Source organism: Sinocyclocheilus anshuiensis, unplaced genomic scaffold (genome assembly GCF_001515605.1).
Source record: "Sinocyclocheilus anshuiensis isolate Anshui unplaced genomic scaffold, SAMN03320099.WGS_v1.1 scaffold431, whole genome shotgun sequence".
Lineage (NCBI taxonomy): Eukaryota > Metazoa > Chordata > Actinopteri > Cypriniformes > Cyprinidae > Sinocyclocheilus > Sinocyclocheilus anshuiensis.
The window spans coordinates 1,565,262-1,588,610 of record NW_015551065.1 but is presented as its reverse complement, the minus strand read 5'-3'; the positions used below and the strand labels follow the sequence as shown (position 1 = coordinate 1,588,610).

At 40.4% G+C, this 23,349-nt stretch overlaps 1 protein-coding gene across 3 annotated transcripts in view; it reads right to left on the bottom strand.

Annotated features, from left to right (window-relative positions):
* Positions 1-2,547: 2,547 nt before the first annotated feature.
* The window catches only part of LOC107662079 (zinc finger and BTB domain-containing protein 20-like), a 76,246-nt gene continuing 55,444 nt past the window's right edge, over positions 2,548-23,349 (bottom strand). For 2 of the 3 annotated variants that reach the window (XM_016451957.1, XM_016451960.1), the window contains exons 2-4: positions 16,546-16,734; positions 7,382-8,947; positions 2,549-5,563 (exon numbers count right to left, since the gene is read on the bottom strand). In XM_016451957.1, coding sequence (XP_016307443.1) covers positions 5,028-5,563; positions 7,382-8,927 — 2,082 coding nt within the window. In that variant the 5' untranslated portion in view covers positions 8,928-8,947; positions 16,546-16,734 and the 3' untranslated portion in view covers positions 2,549-5,027. Of the gene's footprint in view, positions 5,564-7,381; positions 8,948-16,545; positions 16,735-23,349 lie in introns of all 3 variants that reach the window. The other variant, XM_016451959.1, reaches the window with a different exon arrangement.

Here is a 23,349-nt window from a genome sequence, read left to right as displayed (position 1 = left end):
CTATATGTGTGTGTGTGTGTGTGTGTGTGTGTGTGTGTGTGTGTGTGTGTGTGTGTGTTTTAGGCAGTGAATATTGTTTTGTTTTTGCTGTTTTGTGAAGTATTATTATTACAGAATAAAAATAACAGTATTATTGTGAGCTTTATTAAGCTTGGATCTGTAAAAAGAGGCACTTCATCATTTTTGTTTTCTTCTACAAAGGAGAGGCATTGTAAAATTCCACATGTACAGTGTTAGGTGTTGTTTTGGTTATAGTACTATCTGTTGTAGATGCTGATGAAGACATGGATTCTAAAGCTTGTTTTGAATTAGTCTGACCATTGTGTAGAGAGAAGATTAAGTCTTTGTTTGTTTGAAGAAGAAAACAACTGCAAGATGAAAGATTTCAATGCAGCGATGTTAAATTGAGATCTTGTAAACTGACTGTTTAAATATGGAGATGGGGAAAATGGGCTGACTGAATCTGACTGAAGTATTTCACCGGGGTTTTCTCAGACCAGTATTATAGGATGCATGATATATTTTGCATGTTATGAAAAAGCTTAGTCTCTGAGCATACAACACAACCAATCATTCAACTGTTCCAAGTAATATTCACTCTGCCGAGCGAGCAAAACCTCTTCCGCTCCTACGTAGATATTGGTGATGTTTTCCAAGGTCTTTTCTGTGCCCACAAGCCTATACTCTAGGAATAGATATTCTTTATAAATTAAGATTTTTGTTTTTAAAAAAGTACCCTTGTTAAAAAGCAAGGAGAAAAGAAGGTGGTAGTCCTACAACAAAAAACTTACTGTAATAGCAAAGAGAATGCTGTATCTTTGTACACTGAAGAAAATTAATATGTATTGTAAAATTACAATTTTAAGCAGAAAACAAAAATAAAAGCTAACTCTACATTTATGAACTGTAAATATATACTGTAAGTAATGTAAAAAGTCTATCTGAACTACTCATAGAAGTGATCGTCATAGTGCTTTTTACCCACAAGAACGGTGTCCAGTCTAGATGCAATGGATAGTAGACTATGACATTTAAGCATCTGAATTGTGTCTAAACATCTTCGTGCAGATTTTTACACTTTCACAAACTACACAATTTTGGCTAAACAAAGTCTCTGTGAAATAAAACATTATTTTTATTTTTTTGTCGCTGTTCTTTTTCCTTTTTACATATGAACAAACACAGAGTAACAGTAATATTGGATATTAAAGCCTCATAGCACTTCAACACAAGCGAGATGAGACAGCTTTAATATATGAAGCCTGATACTAGGACCGGTGACGCTGTTGCCTCCATGCTTGGTTAAAATGCATGGCCGAATGAATCTATACCAAAATGACAAGAGAAATCGGCGATTTGCATGTAGCTGTATGTCCTTCATAACCTTCACTAGACAATTTACCAATACTGTATTGCAAGGTTGCTTTCTCTTAAATATATATCCCTTGTGTAAAATAAACGCTAGAAATTGCAACAGCACCTTCACAAGCAATAGTGCATTTGGTCGCTTGAGTCAAACATGATTAAGGCTATCTGTAAAGACACAGCTGATGGCCAATGTAAGTCCCTCCCTCCCACCCCGCTCTCTGGTAGCGCTCATTAAGTGCTTTAATGCGTCGAAATGTTAACGTTTATGCTGGCCTGACCCTTCTTTAGAGACACGTATGTTCTGGTATAACGTTTCTGCGATATGCGGCAGTTGAAATCCATACGGACGGTTACTGAATGGGAAAAAATAACATTTAGAACCAACAAACGATTCACAACCAATGGATGAGACAGGACTCTTTCGACTATCAACTGTACCATCACCACCGCCACAAACCACCAACAGACCATTTAGCTACTCAACACAACCGTCAAAATGGTATGCCAAGCTGAAGTAAAACAAGATCGGGATCTGAAACTCGACTGGAAATGACCAACAAACACGTATGCAAGTCTAAGGCACACCTCAGACTGATACAACATAGCCTGTTGCCAAACTTTGCAGCATAATTGAGTTAAAAAGCGATGTTTGGTCTCGAAGCACTGGAGAACGATACAGAATACTCAACAGGCGTATTGAAGTCGTTGAATTTACTTTGACAGCACTGGGTTAGGCCAGATCATATCATTCAGACTTAAAGCAAGGGCCTTAACAGCATCATGTTCCTTGTGTCATTTATTGTAGGGAAAATAGTAATGATTGTTCTTGAGAAAGTTACCAAATGCACTCCTAAGTATGTAAAATAACATGTTGTCACTGTTGCCGTACCTGTACTGCATATTGCAAAGGAAGCCCTACAGTTCAGGCATCACAAATTGTACAGCACACACATAGAGACATACCAGAGGAATATACATACACGTGCTCATACAAACACATACATAAATGTGCTTGATCCCTAGACAGCACTAAAAAGCTTCGCACAATGACCCTCTCGTAGAAACGTACTTGTTCTAAAAGACATTTATCATATATTTAGGCACACACTACAATTCTTTTTTTTCTTTTTTTTTGTGGTTTTGTGATTTTTATGTTTTTTTGTTTGTTTGTTTTGTTTAGTTTTTTTAGTTTGGTATGAATGAGAAGAAAACCGAGCATTTGTTTCAATTAATTAACTGCATTGGGATAGTGTTGGGATGGGGGAAGGGATGGAAGTGGTGTAAGCAATACATCATTAGGATCTGACCAGGGATAAGTTTACAATGGTTTAAATATAAATAAAGAAGAAAAAATGCTTGCATAAACAGCACAAAGTAAATACAATAGCAAGTGATGATAACAAAGCCAAGAAAAAATGTAATCATCTAATCAAAAAAAGAACAAAGCTACTCAAACACAAGTGAACTATAGAACCAAATATTTGATAAAAAAAAATGATTATCTCTAAAAACTAGAACATCTCTGGTAACAGTAGTGCACTTATTAGTTTAAGCAGTGCAACATATATGCAAGAAAAAAATGCAGTCCTCTTATCAAGCTTTTAAGAAAAGATATTTCCTTTATAAACAATGAAAAAAAAAGAAAACCATAGAATTTAATTTCTTAAGTAAAACAATTCAATGTTTAAGCACAGGATTTTGAAGTAAATGTGCAAAGTAGCACTGTTTTTCAAACCTACAACTTATGCGACCAAATTCCAAAATGGAAAAAGTTTAAATAAATTGTGATCGATACATTTTGTCATCATTTTAACTACACTCCAAAAGTGTATCTACTCAGATAAGTGAGCAAAATTGCCTGATTGCAGTTGCACGGCAGATGACTCTTTTTAGATCCATAAAATACGTGTATAACAAAACCAAATATGAACACAGAGCTTCTGAGTGACGTAACACCAAAAATACAACCTTCTCAACTCACTTCCGAAGTACACACACAATGTCTAGATATCGGTAAAATTGGGAATGTTTCTTATTGTTTGGAGAGTTTTCTCCCTGTGGTATATTAAAGAAGAATGACCGTGTTGAATTTATTGTGGTTCAGTAGATGTTTCATTTTCTGTTGCCTTGCGTCCCTATATCCTTCGCCTGCTCTCTCGCCCCATGTGTATATCCCATCAGGCAAAAAACAAGGACGGCTGTTTGAGCCACTAGGTGGGGCTTTAGGAACAGGAGTAGTGCATTTTAGTCACCCCACCGGCCCAAACAACTGAGTCATAGTAGTCGCCGCTAACAGGAAATACATCATTTTTATGCATTTAGGAGGTTATTTCTGTCCAGTTCACTTTTGATCTAATCTAGCCCATGGCTCCAAATAGCTTAACGTTTCCCATGTTCACTGAGAAATAATAATAATTCGAGAAATATCCACATATTATTGGATTCTACAGCTGATAACAGTCTCAAAGTGAGCACGTGAGAAGCAGCAATTAACTTGGATTTTGGGCCTGTTTGCATACTAAAATCTGCCATTTTCCTTTTTTCTTTTTGTCCAAAAAAAAAAAAATGGGAGCAAATGAAAAGAACAAATCAGTTGCTCACAACTTTATCACATTTCGTTTTGAAGCGGAAGAGGTCAACTAACAGTCGTCTTCTTAGTGGCAGTGTATGCAAAACGAATTGGAAATTATTAACGGCATTCAAAGTTTTTGCTCGAATACTGTCATTGATAAACTTTTTTTTTTTTTTGTAAACTTGACCTGAACCATCGGGGAAAAAAAGTGTGGTGGGAGAAAAGGAAAATGTCATAATCATAATAATCATTCATTCATCAAGCCACTCAAAAATTCCCATTTTAGTACAGTTAGTAAAACTGGCTTGTACCTTGACAACATCAACATCATAATCCCTCAATGCCATAATAATAAATAAAAACCCAGTGTCAAATTGAACAACTCTCCTATTCTTATCACACAAACTGTAAAAAGGCAAACATGTGACCATCATTATTTTAGAATGAATCTAGAGCCAAATCTCTTTTTCTTTCTTTTTTTGAATCTATACCACAGTAAGCTTGGACGCTTATAGTGTCCAATACGGTCTACATGGGAAAAGATCTACAAGTTTAAAAAATTCACTGCAATATTTATTTTTGTGCACACGCACGCTCACATGCACAAATACACATACGTACAAAATACCTCTACCATATATAAGTGTGTATTGTATAAGTAGTTTGTGCGTGTGAGTGCATGCATGGGTATGTGTATTTGTGTTTGTGTGTATGTCTGAGTGTGTGTGCGCATGTGAAATTTTTTTTTCTTGTGTGTTCTTTCGCAGGCCTTTCGGTAGTGTTCAACACATAAATCAGTATTTAAGGAAAGCATACATTTAGAGGCCAGTAGTATGGATCCAGCCAGTGGATCATTATCCAACTACACAGCCTTAAGGCCACCATCTTTTTTTTATTCTTTAAGAATAGCAAGGACAAAAAAAAAGAAAAGAAATTAAACGCTTCTTTTTTTTTCTTCTAGAAAACTTAATGTGCCAGTGTCTATACTCATTACTCTTCATGCCCCAATATAAGAAAAAAAATCTAGTGCCGTTTTCGTTATCATTTCATTCTTTTTCATGTTTACGCAAGTTTTTTTTATTTGTACTTATCCGTCGGAGACATGCTTGCGCATGTGGTCATTGAAGTGCTCGATTTGGTCAAACTTGACAGGGCACACGGAGCACATGTAGGTGGTCCCCTCCTGGCAGCTCGCTTCCGCAGCAACGCCCACTCCGGTGCTTCCGACTCCACCCCCTGCTCCACCCGCTCCCACCGGCATGGCGAGAGCCACCACTCCCGCTCCCGGCTCGGGAACAGCCATCGGAACTGGGATGGATGCAGGGCCTCCGGCGCTCCCGGCGGCACTGACCCTGGAGACCCTGGTTTCGGTGCTGTGCAGGGCCATGTGGCGCTCCAGCAGGGTCTTGTGGGAGAACTTCTTCTTGCAGATGTAGCACTCGTAGGACTTCTCTCCACGGTGCAAGCGCATGTGGACGTTGAGCGAGCTCTTCTGGGTGAAGCGTTTGTTGCAGATGCTGCACTGGTATGCTCGGACGCCTGTATGTGTAACCATGTGTTTGATGAGATAATCCTTCAGCGAGAACGAACGCCAGCAGATACTGCACTGGTGTGGCTTTTCACCTGAAAGAGCACAGAGCACAAACTCATTAGAAAGGAACCATTGTCAATTATATCACTGATCATTTTGATCATGCTATTGTAGATCAAGGCAGCAAAGCTGAGCAGGTTCTTCTTCTGCTTTTTGTGACAGTATGGTGAAAAGTTACCGTATTTTGCAGGCAAATCATTTCAGTAATTATAAGTATGTAATATATGACAGCTACAGACCTTAAATTTGACACATACTGTACATGTTCCTCTTTTTAAGAAAAAATATGCCTCTTGAATGTTTTGTTTTTTGATAAAACCTTACAAAAACACAAAATTTGACGTGATACTCTGTGCATATCATTACGTAAAATAATTAAAAAGTACAGATTAAAAAATTGTTCCTGTAATTCTTGTTTTTAACTGTAACTTGTTTTTAAAGTTGAACTTTGCATGCAGATTATTAATGTTGCTAAATATATTCATTTTAATTATGGAATTAATTAGCGCTGTGGTTGCCTAGCAACAGTAATGTCAACTTTTGAAATCTGAAAAGGCCAGCACAGCCAACATGCTTAAGCTACATTGAAATTTCATACACGTCTCTTTTCTCATCAAGTTTGGAAGTTTGGACATTTTTCATGGTCATTATTACAATCAGGAATCACATGTGACGCTTGTGAGGCAGTCATTTCTACTGGTTTTTAAATGAAACTCAAAATTGATTCAATTAGATATTAAGAATTCATTAGACATAACCCCATAACAGAAAAAGAAATAGAAAACAAGAAAAGTGAATTTTTAAAAATTGGTAGAAAAAAAGAGAACTATTGTAGAAAAGTAAAAATCACAAGGAAGTAAATGTATATTGCTGTAAGACGAAACCTGGCCAGTTATATACATATTTATGTTCTTGGCAGCCACAATCTTCTAGGTCACAGGCAATAACATCTGTTGTTATTGTAAAATATCTTTTGTGCTATACTGTATGATAAAAGCTCATGTGATTCAATTATGGCAGCATGTTTGAAGACATACCAAGGATCAAAGCCTGATTGTTTTAATAAACATATAAGATCACACAGACTTGGTTCTGGCCTGAAGACAGATCATTATTGGATGGTAATCTACTTCAGGAGTTCACAGTGTCAAATTTAATTATCTTACTAAACTTAACATTGGCATAGTTGAATGCTCTTTTGAAGGCAGGATATTTTACTGTACGCTTCAGAAGTATTAAAGCCATTTTGAATATGCTCTGCTAATAAATCGCAAGATCAGTTCGCAAGATCAGTCTCCAGAAGAGATGACTCCAAAACTCAGCTTCTCACAAGTGGGAATGTCAGTGCCAAAGCCAGGTTGCTTAAGGATATACTGAAAGTTGTTTTAGATAAAGCACCTTCCTAAAATGTCAATGATTTTGTGGCATGTCAAAAAAAACGGGTGCAGCAGACTTTTTCATAAAACAAGATCACATCTGCATATATGCAATGACAAAGCTGGAACTAGCATGCATTTGGCAAATAGCTTGAGAACATTCTGTGTAAAGCTTAGAGACTTTGCCAAAGACAAAGCTCTCGTTTCTTTGAGTCTTAGCTTTGTGTTAAAACCCATTAACTGAAGAATCATATCAATAATTTTGAGGTCCTGACGGATACTAGTCAAACTGCTGAAATGAACTGGGCTGCTTATAATGTAATACCTAATCCACAGAGGACAGCCAACAAGGAAAATTCACAATAATTGTTACCAATTATTTGCCTTGAATCAAAAGTGTTTCAGACTAGCTTATGGATATAATCGGATACAACACTAGCTAACCATACAGAGATAAAGGCCAAGGGAACTCACCTGTGTGCACAAACATGTGTTTCACGTAGTTTTGTTTGGCAGTAAAGGTCTTACAACAAAGAGTGCATGCGTAGGGCCTCTTCTCCCCATGCTGTCCCACTGCAGCACCACCTTGCTGCTGACTTCCACCTGGTAGCACCGTCAGTCCGCTGGGGAATGGAGGCATGCTGGGAGAGGGCACTGCCACAAATTGGGGCTGCTGACTCCCAATGGACTGGGGCAGACTGAAGAGGAAAGGCTTGATGTCGCTGGCTGACTGGGTTGCAAAGAGTGTAGGCAAGTAAGTGTTGCCTGCAGTTCCCATTACCTGGGTGTTGCTGGTCAGGGTGAGGGGCATACGCAGGTTACTGGTAAGTGGCTCACCTGGCCGCAGGTATGGCCCTCCAGGCATGGACTGTGGTGCTGTTAGGTTGGCTTGTGGCGGCTGATGGATTCCAAGCTCATCACTCTCTTGAGAAGGACCGTTTCTATTCCCGTCTTCAACCGACTCTTGAGTCTGCTCGGGAGATGAATCGTTGACCTCGATCTGCACAGGGGTTCCACGCTCACCTTGCTGGCCTTTATTTGGACAGTTGTCTCGAGCGAACCCAGACAAGAAAGGCTGCTCGACAGAATCCGTTTCCGTGCCAATGGAAGAGCTGACGCCGGAGTCAAAGCTCTCGCCTTTGGGCTCACTTTCGACGCACTCCAGCTGTTCGCTGTCCTCACGGCAGTCATCAAGCCCGTAGCAGTTGTACTCATCCCCTTGCTCCTGCTTGATGTGAATATCACCTGTGTGGAGCCTCACGGGACGAGGCTGTTTACGGCAGTGTGTAGTCTCCGACGTGGCCAGAAAGCGCTCCATCTGCTGCGAACGCTCGTGGATGCGTGTGATCCAAGCAGGGTCTTGCCCTCCCTCCTTCTGCTGTAGTGGAAGGGGTGAGTCGTAGCTGGCTGTCACCGCGGCACTGGCATAGTGGGAGCGATTTCCACGGGTACCGTTTTGCAGGCTCAACCCAGAACAGCTGGAATAAAGTGAGGAATAAACACGGTCAAGGCTCTGGTGAGATGTTTGCATGTAGCCTGATTCGGCATCACTACTGGGACCGGATGTGCCAGACTCAGGAGTTCCCCGCGGCGTCTCCTGCCCTGAGTCGCCTGGGACGACAGAAAAGCTGCCAGATCCAGCAATGCCAACATTTTGTGAAACAATGCGGGTGCACTCGTCGATAACGGTCTTGATCTGAAGTATGCTGGCAGCTGTGAGGATCTGCAGGGCCTCGGACTGGGAGACCCGCAGCACACCGCTGTACATGAAGTCAATCAGATTCTGGACGGACTGTACAGAAACCACAGAGGGGATCTCGATGTCACTGTAGCCCAGGAGCAGCTTGTCCTGAAAGAAGGGGCTGCCTGCAGCCAGCACACAACGGTGAGCTCGCAGCATGCTACCATGGATCCGAACAGTCACGTCACAGAAGTGCCCGCGGTTTCGCTGCTCATTGAGGGTCTCAAGTACAGAATTGCTAAAGTTGTGGAGATTAATGTGGTGAATGCGTTCGGTCATCCCCTTGCACCTGATGTCACCTGTGTGGCAGACAAACACAAACAGAAAAAGTCATGCACATGATTTTTGCATTTCTCAAGCACTTTAGTATAATGTTGACCATAAATAAAAGTATTTTAACAACTACTGTTAGCTACACTTACAACACATTCTCACTCCCAACTCATCACATATTGAAGCTTGGTCGGGGACCCTTTGGGCATCACTTTTTAACACAGGGGACCCCTTTGGTATTGTTTTTCGAAGTGCACAGTACTACGTTGCTTTAAATAAGAGACCTTTGGCGTCAATATGCTGACGCGAAGGGCATGGGATTGTAATGATACGATTATATATTGTGTAATAATTTTGCCACTATTACATATGTTGGGGTGTGGTTTTAAATTTAAACAGTCACAACGATTTTATTTACATTTACATTTAGCCATTTAGCAGATGAGTGAAAGTGATTTTGTGCCTCTTTGAGATGGCACAATAATAAGCATTTCACTTGCAGAACGCAAGCTTCTAGAAGGCACATAAGAAGTAATGAATTTAGGTAAATGGGTGCAGAGCCAGTGGTGGTTTTGTAGGCAAACATTAATGCCTTGAATTTAATGCGAGTAGCTACTGCTAGCCAGTGCAAATTAATGAACAGAGGTGTGACATGCGTTCTTTCGGCTCATTAAAGATTAATCTTGCAGCGGCATTTTGGATTAATTGTAGAGGTTTGATAGAAGTGGCTGGAAGACCTGCCAAAAGAGCATTGCAATAGTCCAGCCTGGATAGAACAAGAGAATTTATTTACATTATATTTAAGTGACGTGACGTGACATGTGGCCAAGTATGGTTACCCATACTAGGAATTAGTGCTCTGAATTGAACCCATCCTTAGTGCACACACACAGTTAACACTATTATAACACTATAACAAACATTACACTATTAATACATTTTTCAGCATGTAACCCAACACTTGCCCCTAAACCTAACCATCTGTCAATGTAAAACACAGGATATAAAAGGCAGATACAACTACAGTCACACTTTATGCAAAAAGTATTAATATTCCAAGTCTTCCGGGGCAAAACTATTGATTTGTGTGAGGCACAGATGTGACAACCATCTCCATCCAGCTCAGATCCTGTGCACAAATTCAAAAATTTGATGCTAGAGCTTTGCAGATGATGCTTTTCCAGCAAATCAACTTGTCCAGCTACTCCAGCTAACCAATTGGTGCTAACATCATTTTTGTGGACGTATTGGAACGAGAGCTGGGTCACTGTATTTTCAAAATGGATTATTATTTGTACAAATTCAAACATTAAAACCTTTAACTACAACAACGTTTCTTTTAGGTATGCGCCTGAGAGATCTTTCTTAGTCTCGTTGTGAAGAAAAATATGAATCTTTTATTAAATGTGTCTCTTTTATACTGATAAAGGCTGTTCAAGGATCGACTTTGACCTTCAACCATATCTTCTCAGGTTAGTTCTAACTGGTCATAGCCATTCCCCTGTTAGAGGAATGCTGACAGAAGTTTTAGCTACATACACAGAGAAAATACTAAAGGCTAACACGAAAAATATATACATTCCCCCCCCCTTCTCGATCATTCCTTGATCACATCACCATGTACATTCCCTATATTTTTCTTCAAGTATGTGAAATATATAGTTATAAATTGTTATTGCTTTAGGCATGCATGTTAATTACCTTGTGTGTTTATAGGTTGAGTATGACCAACAAATAAACCATAGATAACCACAGGCATGTGCTTCAATCTTGCATTATCTTATGGAATGTCTGTGGCCTTTCGTTGCTTTTGTTCATTGACATTTTCTGTAGAACGTGTATTCATTTTCTGTCTCCCCCTTATGGACCACACGGTCATGGGATGTTGTTTGCCAGCATGTAGCCAACAGCAGAGAGTGTCACTGTGATTTTAGAAGAATGGATTATGTCCTGTCAATGCACTGTAAAGTATTTCAGAAATGGTAAGAATTTATTTAACAGCTATACTACTGTACAACCCTGTACTATACTGTCCTGCAGCAATAGTAAGAGAAGTGTGTTAGTTTATTTACATGTGATTACTTAATGTAGGCTAGCAATATTTTTTGGTGGAGCAGGCTGGAGCTAGATTCTGCAGAAATGTGGCCCTCTAGAAACAGGATGGGAATAGTATGTATAGTATAGTATAACAGTATAATGAGAATAGAAAGTAACTGGACACCACTTGCTAATGTAATGAGGTCATCTGACAACTATAGTGAGGTCATGTGATTACCAAGTAGCATACTACTGTCCAAAACCATTTACTGAGGAATAACCTACTCTTTTTAAAAATCTGCATAGTATACAGTGTATAATGTGCAGTAGTCATTAAATAGTAAGCTAGTATTCAATTTCAAACATTCCAACAAACACTCAGAGAATATTGTATCCCACAATGCAATTTACTCATAATTTCCGCCATGAATGAAATTGAAGTAATATAAACTGAAACATCTCCACCTTAAGTCTTCTTAATGATACTGACAAAACTGTTTTGTTTTGTTTTTCTCATACATAATATTGGATTTCAAAATGCTAAATATTTATATTCATACTGGAATTTTCTCATCGAAATAAATGTATACACATGGTTAGGACATCAATGTAGTGTAGCCCACTACTCTTTAAAATCGGTGCATAATATATACTTTCACATACTATTCTTTAAAAATATTTGGCCACAAAATGTATCTATGTGGCATACTATTTGATCTTTGAGATTATCACTGTGTCTCTATGGTTTTGAAGAACAGATAAACTGTGTAAACGTATTAAAAAATCTAGAGAACAGTAAATATAACCCTAATGCATAAAATTATCATTTAAATATACTGTATATTTATATTTAAATATACTGTATATTTAAATATACTGACATTGCCTAGTTGAGGTCTATTTTCACAAAATGACAAATTTAAAAAATTTGGAGTGACTAAGACATTTTTTTTTAAGTTGATAATCAAGCTCCATCAGGAAGTAAATATGATATTTAAGATTAGAATTTGGGAAGTGGGAGTGTTTATTTCTTACTATTAATTCAGTGTGTAATGTTTTAATGGAACTGTTTCATGTTCATTTATTTGGTCCAATAATATAATGCCTGCATAACAAAAACAGATATTTTCTGCATTAATAAGCACAGAATAAAAGTTCACCCAAAAAGTGAAAATTCTATCATCATTTACTTACCCTCATGTCATTACAAACCTGACACAAAACAAGATATTTTGAAGAATAATGAAAATCAAACCATTTTGCTGACCACTGATTGCACTGACTAATAATAATAATAATAATAATTATTATTATTATTATTATTATTATAATTCACTTCTCAACATGTCTTCTTTTACATTGCACAGAAGAAAGCAAGCCATACAGATTTGGAATGACATGAGGGTGAGTAAAAACTAAATTTGAATTTCTGGGTGAACCATCCCTTTAAAGCTTTACTTATAATTCCTTCATATTAACTGTACAATGGGCCCTATTTTTTACTTACTTTTCTGAGGGTGTAAGTACAGCCTGGAATATTTGTATATTTTGTATTGTCACACAGCAAAACCATTTAAAGGAAGTAAAGAATGCAAATGAAAGCAAGTGGTGCCCACTTACTATATTTAATACACACCATGCTTTACATAATATACACTGTAACCTAAAATGTTAAAATGTTGAAAAAGGTCATGTAATTTTAAGGTATTGAATTAAGGTATTGTATCAGAAATTTTAGGATAGAACACACCATAATACAAAATATCACGACAAAACAAAGCACATGACAAACCTAATTCACAAAGCCAGTCAAAATATAGAATTCTACAATAACTAATTTCTAAATCTATAATTTACACATCTATTTCGGGGCACCGTACTTTAGATTTACAGCTACAGATATTTTTACATGTCATGCATGAGATGATATTAAATTACAAACATGTACTTTAGCATTTAGCCTAATAGCAACAATCTTGCAAAACACACTGAATAATCAATGTCGCTCTTTACAACTTAACAGGTGGCATCGCCAGGGCAATTTCAGTACATCCTACCAAACAGCATTAAAGTATCACAAATTAGCACACTGGAGACATTATTTATGAAAAGTGGAGTGGCTATAAAGCAGTGACCTAAAAAAAAAAGCTTTTCTTCTCACAGACAGAGGGCAGTCTTGAGCTAACGTGTGAACTAGTCTGAATATGCAGCATGTGTTTCGCTTTTGTGTTGCATATGAAATAAAAAAAGAAGTAAATCAAATCAATCAAGCCTAGATGGGTCCATGGGATCATTATTCATGCAATTAATTATTTTCAGACCTCTCTGAAGCTCACATTCATGGTGGTCTGCATTTGAAGGAACGTGACTGTCTATACAAAGTTTTGGAGAGAACACAAAATGTCTACTTTCTGTGAGGTGCTACACCCTTTTTCAACAGAAGGCTTTGAAACACTTAAAAATGCCTAGAAGAGTTTTAACACTTTTTAAAATCAACGGACAGCAATAACATCAGTTCCCTTTGCAAAACATTGTTGTATAGAAGCCCGCACATGCAAAGGTGAAAGCACACACTGTTTGCTCCTTTTCATATTTCTCTCTCCCCTTTCCACGTGCATTCCTCTCTGAGCACTTCTCAGTTTTATGCATTGTCATTTTGGTACCATGTCTTACTCCCTTAGCTCATTATAATAGCAAACTCTGAAATAGCGAGTGTTTACTATTCCTAAGAAAGCATTAAAATGTAATTACTTCACTCATATGATTTCAAGAGCATTTAAATGTTAGTGCTGCATAAAAGGATGTGAAAAGATGGGTTAGCAGAGCAGGTCATTCATTTAGGATCCATAGCAAACAGCAGATTTCAAGTATGCAACCTCTGAGACTTAAAGGATTGACACTGCATGCTTGATACCGCAAAGAAATATGCATCATTTTTGAAGGTTAGCGAGGCAAAATGTTGTACAAGAAAATGAAGAAGAAAAACCATGTACTTATGTGTGTCTAGACATGTTTCTGTAAAACTTTAAAACCTCTTGATGAAAAAGTAATGTTTTTTTTTTGTGTGTGTGTGAAACCGTCTAGCCAATTAGTTCTCATGAAGTGGTACGTGGTACGCAGCAAGACCCTGGAAACTTACACTGTTAAATAATAATAATATTAATAAAATTTCCATGCTTTATTTCTAATGTCCGATTCCAATTTTACACATTCATAGCCCAGATTTTTACAGTGTCAGAGTGGGATGAGAATAGGTAATGTTCTCTTTAAATTGTTGAGGGGTCCACACATTAAGCTGATCGACGAATAGACAAGATATTATTATGTTTTTCCTAAAAGACTTGGGCTTGATTTCCTGAAGGCAAGCTTAAAGAGGGGTCTGCTTTTGATTCAGGATTGATAATGACATCAGTTTCAAGTGCCTCTAAAAAAGAAGGGAGAAGTTTTAAGACAGTCTTGCTCTAAATTCCTAAAATAAACGTATTATTCAGTATTAGTTTGAATAGTAATGCACAATTTGGAATGGTTTGTAAAATAATTAGTTTGATCTGGATTAGAAAATGTCTAAATGTAGCTATTGTCGTGTACCTTTAGATCTGCAAAGTTAGTCAAGTGACTGATGATGATTTTGCAGCAGTATGATTTATTTGAACTAGGAATATTGATATTAATCAAAGTATCGCATTATGTTTATGTTGCTCACAGTGCCTAAGCTTGTTCACCAAGAGGGAAAAATATACACTAAACACTGAACAACGGTGATATTAGACCAGTGTGGTACTGTACACAAGTACAGTAAGAGACAGCTGAAGTCTTCCTTCGGTGTGATGTCAGTCTGCTAAATGATACTGAAGTGTGTGATGTCTAAATAGCACTCTAAGTAAGACTGTGCCATGCGAGACTTTATGCATGCAAAATTACTTTGGACCTAAAACGTACAACACAATATGATATAAATAGGTTTTTTAAAATAAATAATAGGCATACATTTTTTTTTTTTATAAGTCTTATAAGGGTATTTTGTGTAGTTCATATGACACTGCAACGTGTTCCCTTATGAAAAAGCAGCACACTTAACTGTTTTAAATGTGCACTTGTAGCGTGCTTCATATAGTATATATTTCAAATAAACTGTATGTGCAGATAATATAATATTAATGAAATGTGTGTACTCAAAGAGAATACCCTTTCACGACTAAGTTTCTCGTTACATTTTAAATCATTACGCTTGAAAAAACTTTTTGTGGTGCTTTAAAGAAGAGCACTTATTTTGATGTGTTGACTTACTAAAGCACATATAAATTACTTAAAATATTAACTGTAGTGTCTTTTTAATATTACATTTAAAGTTAATATATTTTAAAAGTACTAAATTGCATTTTTAGTATTACAAACGTATATACAAATCTTTTTAAATGAAATTTACATTACATATTATTATTAAAATATATTTTAGTTTACCATAAATACTGGTCAGCATATTTGGCAGTACACTATAACCACATTTCAAAGGCAAACAAAAGTAATTATGAAATTATATTCATAGATACTTAAAGTAAAAAACCACTCTAAACTTCAGCTAATTGCATTAAATGCAAATATAAATTATAATATATTTTCAACTGCAATTAACATTCAATTAAATGTCCAAAAACATTACAAGTATACTAAAGTATACTAAAAGCTGAATTCTTTTTCACAAGGGTATCCCTTTAAGAAAGAAAACTGGCAGACAATTTGATGACAGTTAGGCAAGTGTGAATGTTAGTCCGTTGAGAGCACAACAATGTTGATGTGCGAATTTATCTAACCTATGTAACTCCAAAATCAAAAGAACAAAAAAAAAAGGATTTATATTTTGCATAAAGAAAATGAATCATATTTTAGGACCACAATCATTTTTAAGTGTTATGACATTATTTTCATGACAATTAAGCGCATTCCCATCCCCCACTCCCAAATTCTCATTAATGTAATGCATCCATTTTACTTTTGAGACTTTACATAATTCTGATTATTTTCAATGATGATTTTCAGTATATTATCATTACTGTAATAAACATAGGTGGAGTGTGTGTAAGGCTGGCGATAGCTAAACCTTCCTCTGACCACGGCATGACGTGTGTATACATGACTACAGCTCTGGGATAATGTTGCCTGTAATTGCTTGTCTAGAGTGAGTTTCTCCTCCACAACACACATTCCAGCCAATCAGAATCTAGAATTTAGACAGAACATGGTGAAAAAAAACATATACATCATAATGTCAAATACATTATACGTTGTTCCCACTGACAATGAGATTTTTTTTTTTTTGTAAATAATGTCACAGTGTAAAAAAAAATATGATTTGTTGATGGTTATAAAATAGGCTTTGTTTTTTTTTTTCGATTTGAAATATGACCCGGGCCTGTTCTTTACAGATTTTTTTAAGATTCACCCAAATACATCAGAAAGAAGTAAAGAGAAAGAGAGAGGGCGCTCAAGTGATTGCTAAACAAGCACGACAACAGCCTGATATTATGCATTAATCAACCAGAGAGAAATTTTTGTACAAAGATAATAAATTGAAGCTGGGCAAACTTACAGTCTGATGGTGTTCTGTTAGGTATTTGTGTGTATGTGGGTGCGTTGTGTATCAGGCTGGTGAAGAGGCACTGGTTAGATGCTACAAGTTGCTGGTGGTGGTGGTGCAGCGGAAGAGGTCAGTTGTTAGCCACTCATATCATTTTGTTCCGGCCACAATCTAACCTCATGCAGAATCTTCAAAGTCGCCCTGAAAAAAGAAGCAGAGAGAACAATTATTGTATGCAGATTTTCAAAGACAAGTTGTTCAACATGGGAGATTTACCCTTTTCTGGCTAATAAAGTTCCATTTATATAGGCTATATATTTTTTTCATTAAACGGATCCCCTTGACCATTAAAAGAATACTAGAACAAAGATATAGTTTTTCTCAGAGGACGTGGCTTGTCGCAGGGCATCCGCCCCGCCCGTCTTGGCCCTGCCAAACCTGGCGGTAAATGGAAGAGCAAGGGGCCCTGAGACGGGCGACCCAGAGATGGAGGGAGTTGCTCTTCTGGAGATGATAAATGCACCACTCCCTCCCCCGGAGGAGGGCCAGGCGGAGAATCTTTTGTTTTGTTTTATCCCGCCACTGACCTCTCGGTCGGTGGTACCCAAACACTCAACAAAAGATCAATTTCTTGTATCTCTGGGTCTCAAGAGGGCACGGAGAGTTGTGGACGGTCCAGAACCGGATCACACTCATCCTCCTCTGTCACCAATGGGCAGCAGCGGGCGGTTCGAGAGCGTCGTCAAAGGCCCTACTCATGCACCCTCTGCCCAACCTTGGAACCAGGTAAGTGTTGCACCGCACACTCAGACCCCGCTTCGTTCGGTCCACGAGCTGCCCCACTGCGGGTACGTCGGTGGTTCCGCTGGTCCCGCTTGTACGGTATCTGGAAGTCTGGCTAGCGCTGCCCAGCCCGTCTTGCTGGCTCCTTCGGACCATCAGACTCGGTTATGCGATTCAATTCGCCCCACGTCCCCCCAAGTTCAGGGGCATCCACTTCACATCAGTGAAGGCAACCGATGCTCATATCTTGCGTGCGGAGGTTGCAGTCCTGCTGGCAAAGGACCTGCTGGCAAAAGAGACGGTCCCTCCAGCCGATATGAAGACGGGATTTTACAGCCCCTACTTCATTGTACCCAAGAAAGGCAGTGGGTTACGACCGTACTTGGACCTGCGTGTCTTGAACCAGGCCCTTCACAGGCTACCGTTCAAGATGTTAACGCAGAAAGCATCTTCGGGTGCATTCGTCCCCGAGATTGGTTTGCAGTGATCGACCTGAAGGACGCGTACTTTCATGTCTCAATCCTTCCGTGCCACAGACCTTTTCTGCGGTTCGCGTTAGAGGGACGGGCATATCAGTACAAGGTCCTGCCCTTCGGGCTGTCCCCCCATGTCTTCACGAAAAGTTGCGGGGGGGGCTCTTGTTCCCCTGAGAGAGCAGGATGTTCGCATCCTCAACTTCTCGACGATTGGCTCATACTAGCACAGTCTCGGGATCAGTTGTGCGAGCACAGGGATTTGGTGCTCAGGCACCTCAGCCTGTTGGGCCTTCGGGTCAACTGGGAAAAGAGCAAACTCTCCCCGAAGCAGAGGATCTCTTTTCTCTGTATGGAGTTGGATTCGGTCGAACAGACAGCACGCCTCACAGAGGAACGTGCTCAGTCGGTGTTGAGCTGCTTGAATTCATTCAAAGGCAGGACGGCGGTCCCACTGAAACGATTTCAGAGGCTCCTGGGGCATATGGCAGCTGCTGTGGCAGTCACGCCGCTGGGGCTGCTTCACACGGTTTCTTCAGACCACTTCAGCACTGGCTCCATGGCCGAGTCCCGAGGTGGGCATGGCAGCGCGGCACTCACCAGGTCCAAGTCACACCGGCCTGCCACCAAACCTTCACCCCGTGGTCAGACCTCACGATTCTTCGGGCATGAGTGCCCCTAGAACAGGTCTCGAGGCATGCTGTGGTACACACGGACCGGCTGGGGTGCCACGTACAACGGGCAAGCAGTCTCGGGGGTATGGACGGGCCCCCAAGTGCAGTGGCATATCAATTGCCTCGAGTTGTTAGCAGTGCACCTTGCCTTGAACTGTTTCAGAGGATGCTTAAAAGGCAGGCACGTACTGGTCCGTACAGACAGCACTGCGACCGTTGCATACATCAACCGACAAAGTGGTCTGCGCTCCCGTTGTATGTCGCAACTCGCCCGCCACCTCTTTCTTTGGAGTCAGAAGCATCTGAGGTCGCTTCGTGCCGTTCACATTCCGGGCCTGCACAACCATGCAGCCGACGAGCTGTCACGAGCTGCACTCCCTGGAGAATGGAGACTCCATCCCCGGACGGTCCAGCTGATTTGGAGACGTTTCAGAGTCACTCAGATAGACCTGTTTGCCTCTCCAGAAACCTCCCACTGCCAGTTGTTCTACTCCCTGACCAAGGGAACACTCGGAATGGATGCACTGGCACACAGCTGGCCTCGGGGCCTACGCAAATATGCGTTTCCCCCAGCTGATGCTCCTCGTGACAGCCCCTCCCTGGCAGATTCCTCTGAGGAAGGATCTACTGACTCAGAGACAGGGCAGCCTGTGGCACCCGCGTCCAGACCTCTGGAAACTTCATGTCTAGTCCCTGGACGGGATGCGGAGGTTCCAGGTGACCTACCCCAAGAGGTAGTGGCCACCATCACTTCGGCGCGAGCAACGTCTACGAGACACGCTTACGCCTTGAAGTGGAACCTGTTCGTCGAGTGGTGTTCCTCTCATGGAGAGAACCCCCGAAGATGTCCGATCAGATTCGTGCTCTCCTTCTTGCAGCAAGGGTTGGAGGGAAGTAAGATGCGCGTTAAATATCGCATGCGATTAATCGTGCAGCCCTAGAGCGAAGGCTGTCTCCCTCCCCCCTTAAAGTGTATGTCGCTGCTAATTCTGCTAACCACGGCCCTGTAAAGGGGAAAACGGTGGGGAAGCACGACCTGGTCATCAGGTTCCTTAGGGGGGCGAGAAGGTTGAACCCTCCTCGACCTCCCTCCACACCTTCTTGGGACCTGTCTCTGGTGCTCGAAGCACTACAGCGGGTCCCATTTGAGCCTTTGCAATCAGTTGTGCTGAAGTTTCTTTCAATGAAGACTCTGCTCCTGATTGCATTGGCCTCCTTCAAGAGGGTAGGGGACGTGCACACATTTTCGGTCGACGAATCGTGACTACAGTTTGGGCCGGCTGACTCCCAGGTAATCCTGAGGCCCTGGCCCGGCTATGTGCCCAAGAAGGGGAATGCTGTCTCCAAGCAGAGGATGGCCCACTGGATAGTGGATGCCATCACCCTGGCTTATCAAGCACAGGGTGTGCCCTGCACGTTCAGGTTGCGAGCTCACTCTACTAGAAGTGTTGCATCCTCCTGGGCGCTGGCTCGTGGTGCATCGCTGACAGACATTTGTAGAGCTGTGGGCTGGGCGACCCCCAACACGTTCGTTAGGTTCTATAGCCTTCGTGTTGAACCGGTATCCTCCTGTGTTCTCACCTCAAACGGGTAGAAGCACTGAGAGGCCCCGGCTAGTGTCGGCTTGCTAAAACCGCTCCAGAGAGTCCGTACTGTAGACCCTGTCGAGCTCCTCCATCCCCTCGGCAGCCAGATGTGGCGGAACATCCGGCGCCAGGCCCTCACTCGATGAATTCGTGAGAACCGGTAGAGGGCTGGGTTCCATATGTAGAGACCATATGTGTAAAGTCCACGGCATAGCCTCAGAGCCCGTGTTTCCCCGGCAGACTTCTGCCATTTCCAAGAGGGTTACAATCACCTCTAATCTTCCATATGCACCTAGACGGTTGTTCATATGTGTAAGTGTTTACGAAACCTCCTTCGGGAAGGATGGGGCTTCCGTAACGTTCCTGTTCTAAGTGGAACGGGTACGTTTTCCCAGTGTTATCCAATCTCACTGAGTGGGTAGTGCTACGACAACAGTGACTGGCTTTCTTGTTGCGAGCCCCGGCCTACACCAAAAAGGGGCACAGGCGGCTCGCATAGGACACTGGAAGGGGCAGCATCCATGGCGCTTTGGTAGGGATTCCCAATTCGTCGACTGAAAGGGAACGTCTCGGTACGTATAGTAACCCTCGTTCCCTGAAGGAGGGAACGGAGACGTCACGTACCGTCGCCACGGCTGCTGAGCGGCCGGGTCACTGGTTCGGCTCCTCAACGAAAACCTGAGTATGCGGTGTATCTGCTGCCTATTTATACTCGCGTTGCGATCAGTGGCAGCTGGATGCAATCATCGCATTCCAATGTGCATTGGCTCATTTAGTTTACACTCAAAGTAGATTGGTCTCTCTAGTGAGATTCCCAATTCGTCGGTCACCAACGTGACGTCTTCTTTCTCTCCTTCAGGTAACGAGGGTTACAATACGTAACCGAGACGTTACACACAAGAGGATTTCCCTGTCAACTGTTGTATAAAAGCATATACCAACATATAGAACCATATGGCACTCCTGCTCTTGTAACAAACAAACTAAACACTGTAAAAACGTTAACCCTGCAATCACCTAGAATACCTTAGTAACCTCATACTGTAGCAACTCCTGAGTGACCACCTACAGCACCCTTGCATGTGCAATGACGTAGACATCCACTGACCAATTAAAATTTCAGAGAGAAGGGTACAGAATCTCATTCTATATTTCAAACTGACCATCAACAAACCTCATTGGTTCCTGCAGAAGCTCAAACGTGCTTGTGTGACAAGAAAAAATTAATGCTGCCTTCACATGCTATCAGAATTAACGTAAATACTACGAGAGTTTCCTAATTGGAAATTGGACATGAACGGCTCTCAACGAACGAACTCTCAAATCATATTTACTACTGGGATTATTTTGATATTCGAGTTTCCGAGTTGGACAGGCCATAAACTTTTGCTGCTGTCAATGCTATTCTTTGTTATTTTTTTCCACAACAACTACATCACCTTGTCTTGTTGTTAAAGTAGTGCCAATTTATGTCAGCGCCGATAGCCTTGTGCACAGTTGTGTTATGGGCGTCCCGAGTTTAAGTCCCGACTTGAAGACCTTTCCGGATCCCACCCCCCTCTCTCTCCCACTTTGCTTCCTGTCATGTCTGATCTGTCCTGTTATAATAAAGGCAAAATTGCCAAAATGCCAAAACATTTTTTAAAAAAGTAGTGCCTATTTATATCATTTGAAGCATGTTGTATGTTTTATAAACAACAAAATAAGCATGTATTTGACCGAAATTCCATAATTTCTAGTGCGGTGAATGTTTATGGTTATCAACCAATGGAATATTACATTTTATTCTTTCTGACAACAAAGCAAGCTCGTAATCACAATTTCATAAGTGGGAAATAGGAAATTTCCGATAGCATGTGAAGGCAGCATTACTTCACTGATTCTCGCGTGTCAAGCAAGCACGGTTAAGCTTGCCCCGTTGATCATGGCTGCTTCTTAATCGGAAGGCATGCTTTCTAGTAAAGTCCTTTTGAGGCTCCCAGGGTTAAAGTCCTTTGCACAGCTACATAAATGTTTCCAAAACACATTTTGTTGGTTTTAAATTACAGAATGAAACTGGACAAGCTTAGTGCTGATTCATTTTCTGCCAAATATTTTTTGTGAACCGGAATGATTCGCGATTAGAGAATGTGAAGGATACACTTGATGACTTCAAAATATGCTGAATAAAGGATGTGAAATGAAGGCTGCATTCAAGGGATCCTTTAAATTGAGACAGCCTTCATGGCGCTTCACGGTGCTCATATTACTGTGCTTTATGTATGCGCATTGATCAAAGCTTATATGTGAATATAAGCCTAAATTAATTCTGTTCATCATATAAAGTGAGTGTCTCTTCAGAAGAAAAAATAAATTACAATTAAACTGCTTAATTTATATGGATTTCTTTTACAATCTCTTTATGAACTTTTTGAAGCATCGTTTTGGGTGAATGGATGAACTACATCCAAATCAGTCCAATCATATAATGTGACTGTCGTTAAATGCAGTCTACTGTGGGAAATGCTTTATTTTAAAAATTGTTCTTAAAAGTGCATTAACTGCAAAAGAGACTGTTCCCCAGGCATGTTCTGTGCATACACTTTAAAGGTGCCATAAAATGCATTGATACAATATTTTAAATTGTTCTCTGATATCTACATAGAAGGTATGTGGCTTAGGTAAGGGCAAAAAATCTCCAGAGACAGTTTTACATGTCCATTTACAACCCTAGGATTTGTCCCTAGAATGAAATGGTCTGTTTTTACCTTATTTGGAAGGGTCATGAATAATAATGTTGAGCTCTGCTCTGATTGGCTGTTTCACAGTGAAGCTCATTTCAGTAGCTCACACAGCAGGAATGAAACACAGGGAAAATATATATATTTCAATACTGTCTCTTGCAGTTATATCGTTGGATAATTATACTGTATATAAAATGCGGGCATCAGGGAGCCGCTATTAATATGCGGGGCATTGAAACTGCTTTCGAATGCACAATCGTTTTACTTTCACTTTCTAGATTTGCGATCGCACGTGCTCTATGTAAACTACAGCGGCAATACTTACCACACATTTTACAAGATCAGATGCTTGTCAGTGGTTCTCAGGATCTGTAAATCATTCGCCATCATCCTCAGTCATCTCTCCTTACTCTGTTTATGTGTTAAGTGAAATCTTATGCACTGTAATGTAACAGGCTACCGCTAGCAAGCAGCTAACCATATCCCTTTAGTGGCTCGCATTATTTTATTAGAATGCGCGTTATTTGTTTTCCATGCCTTTCTGAATACAGACACCAACCCATCCCTGCACATCACA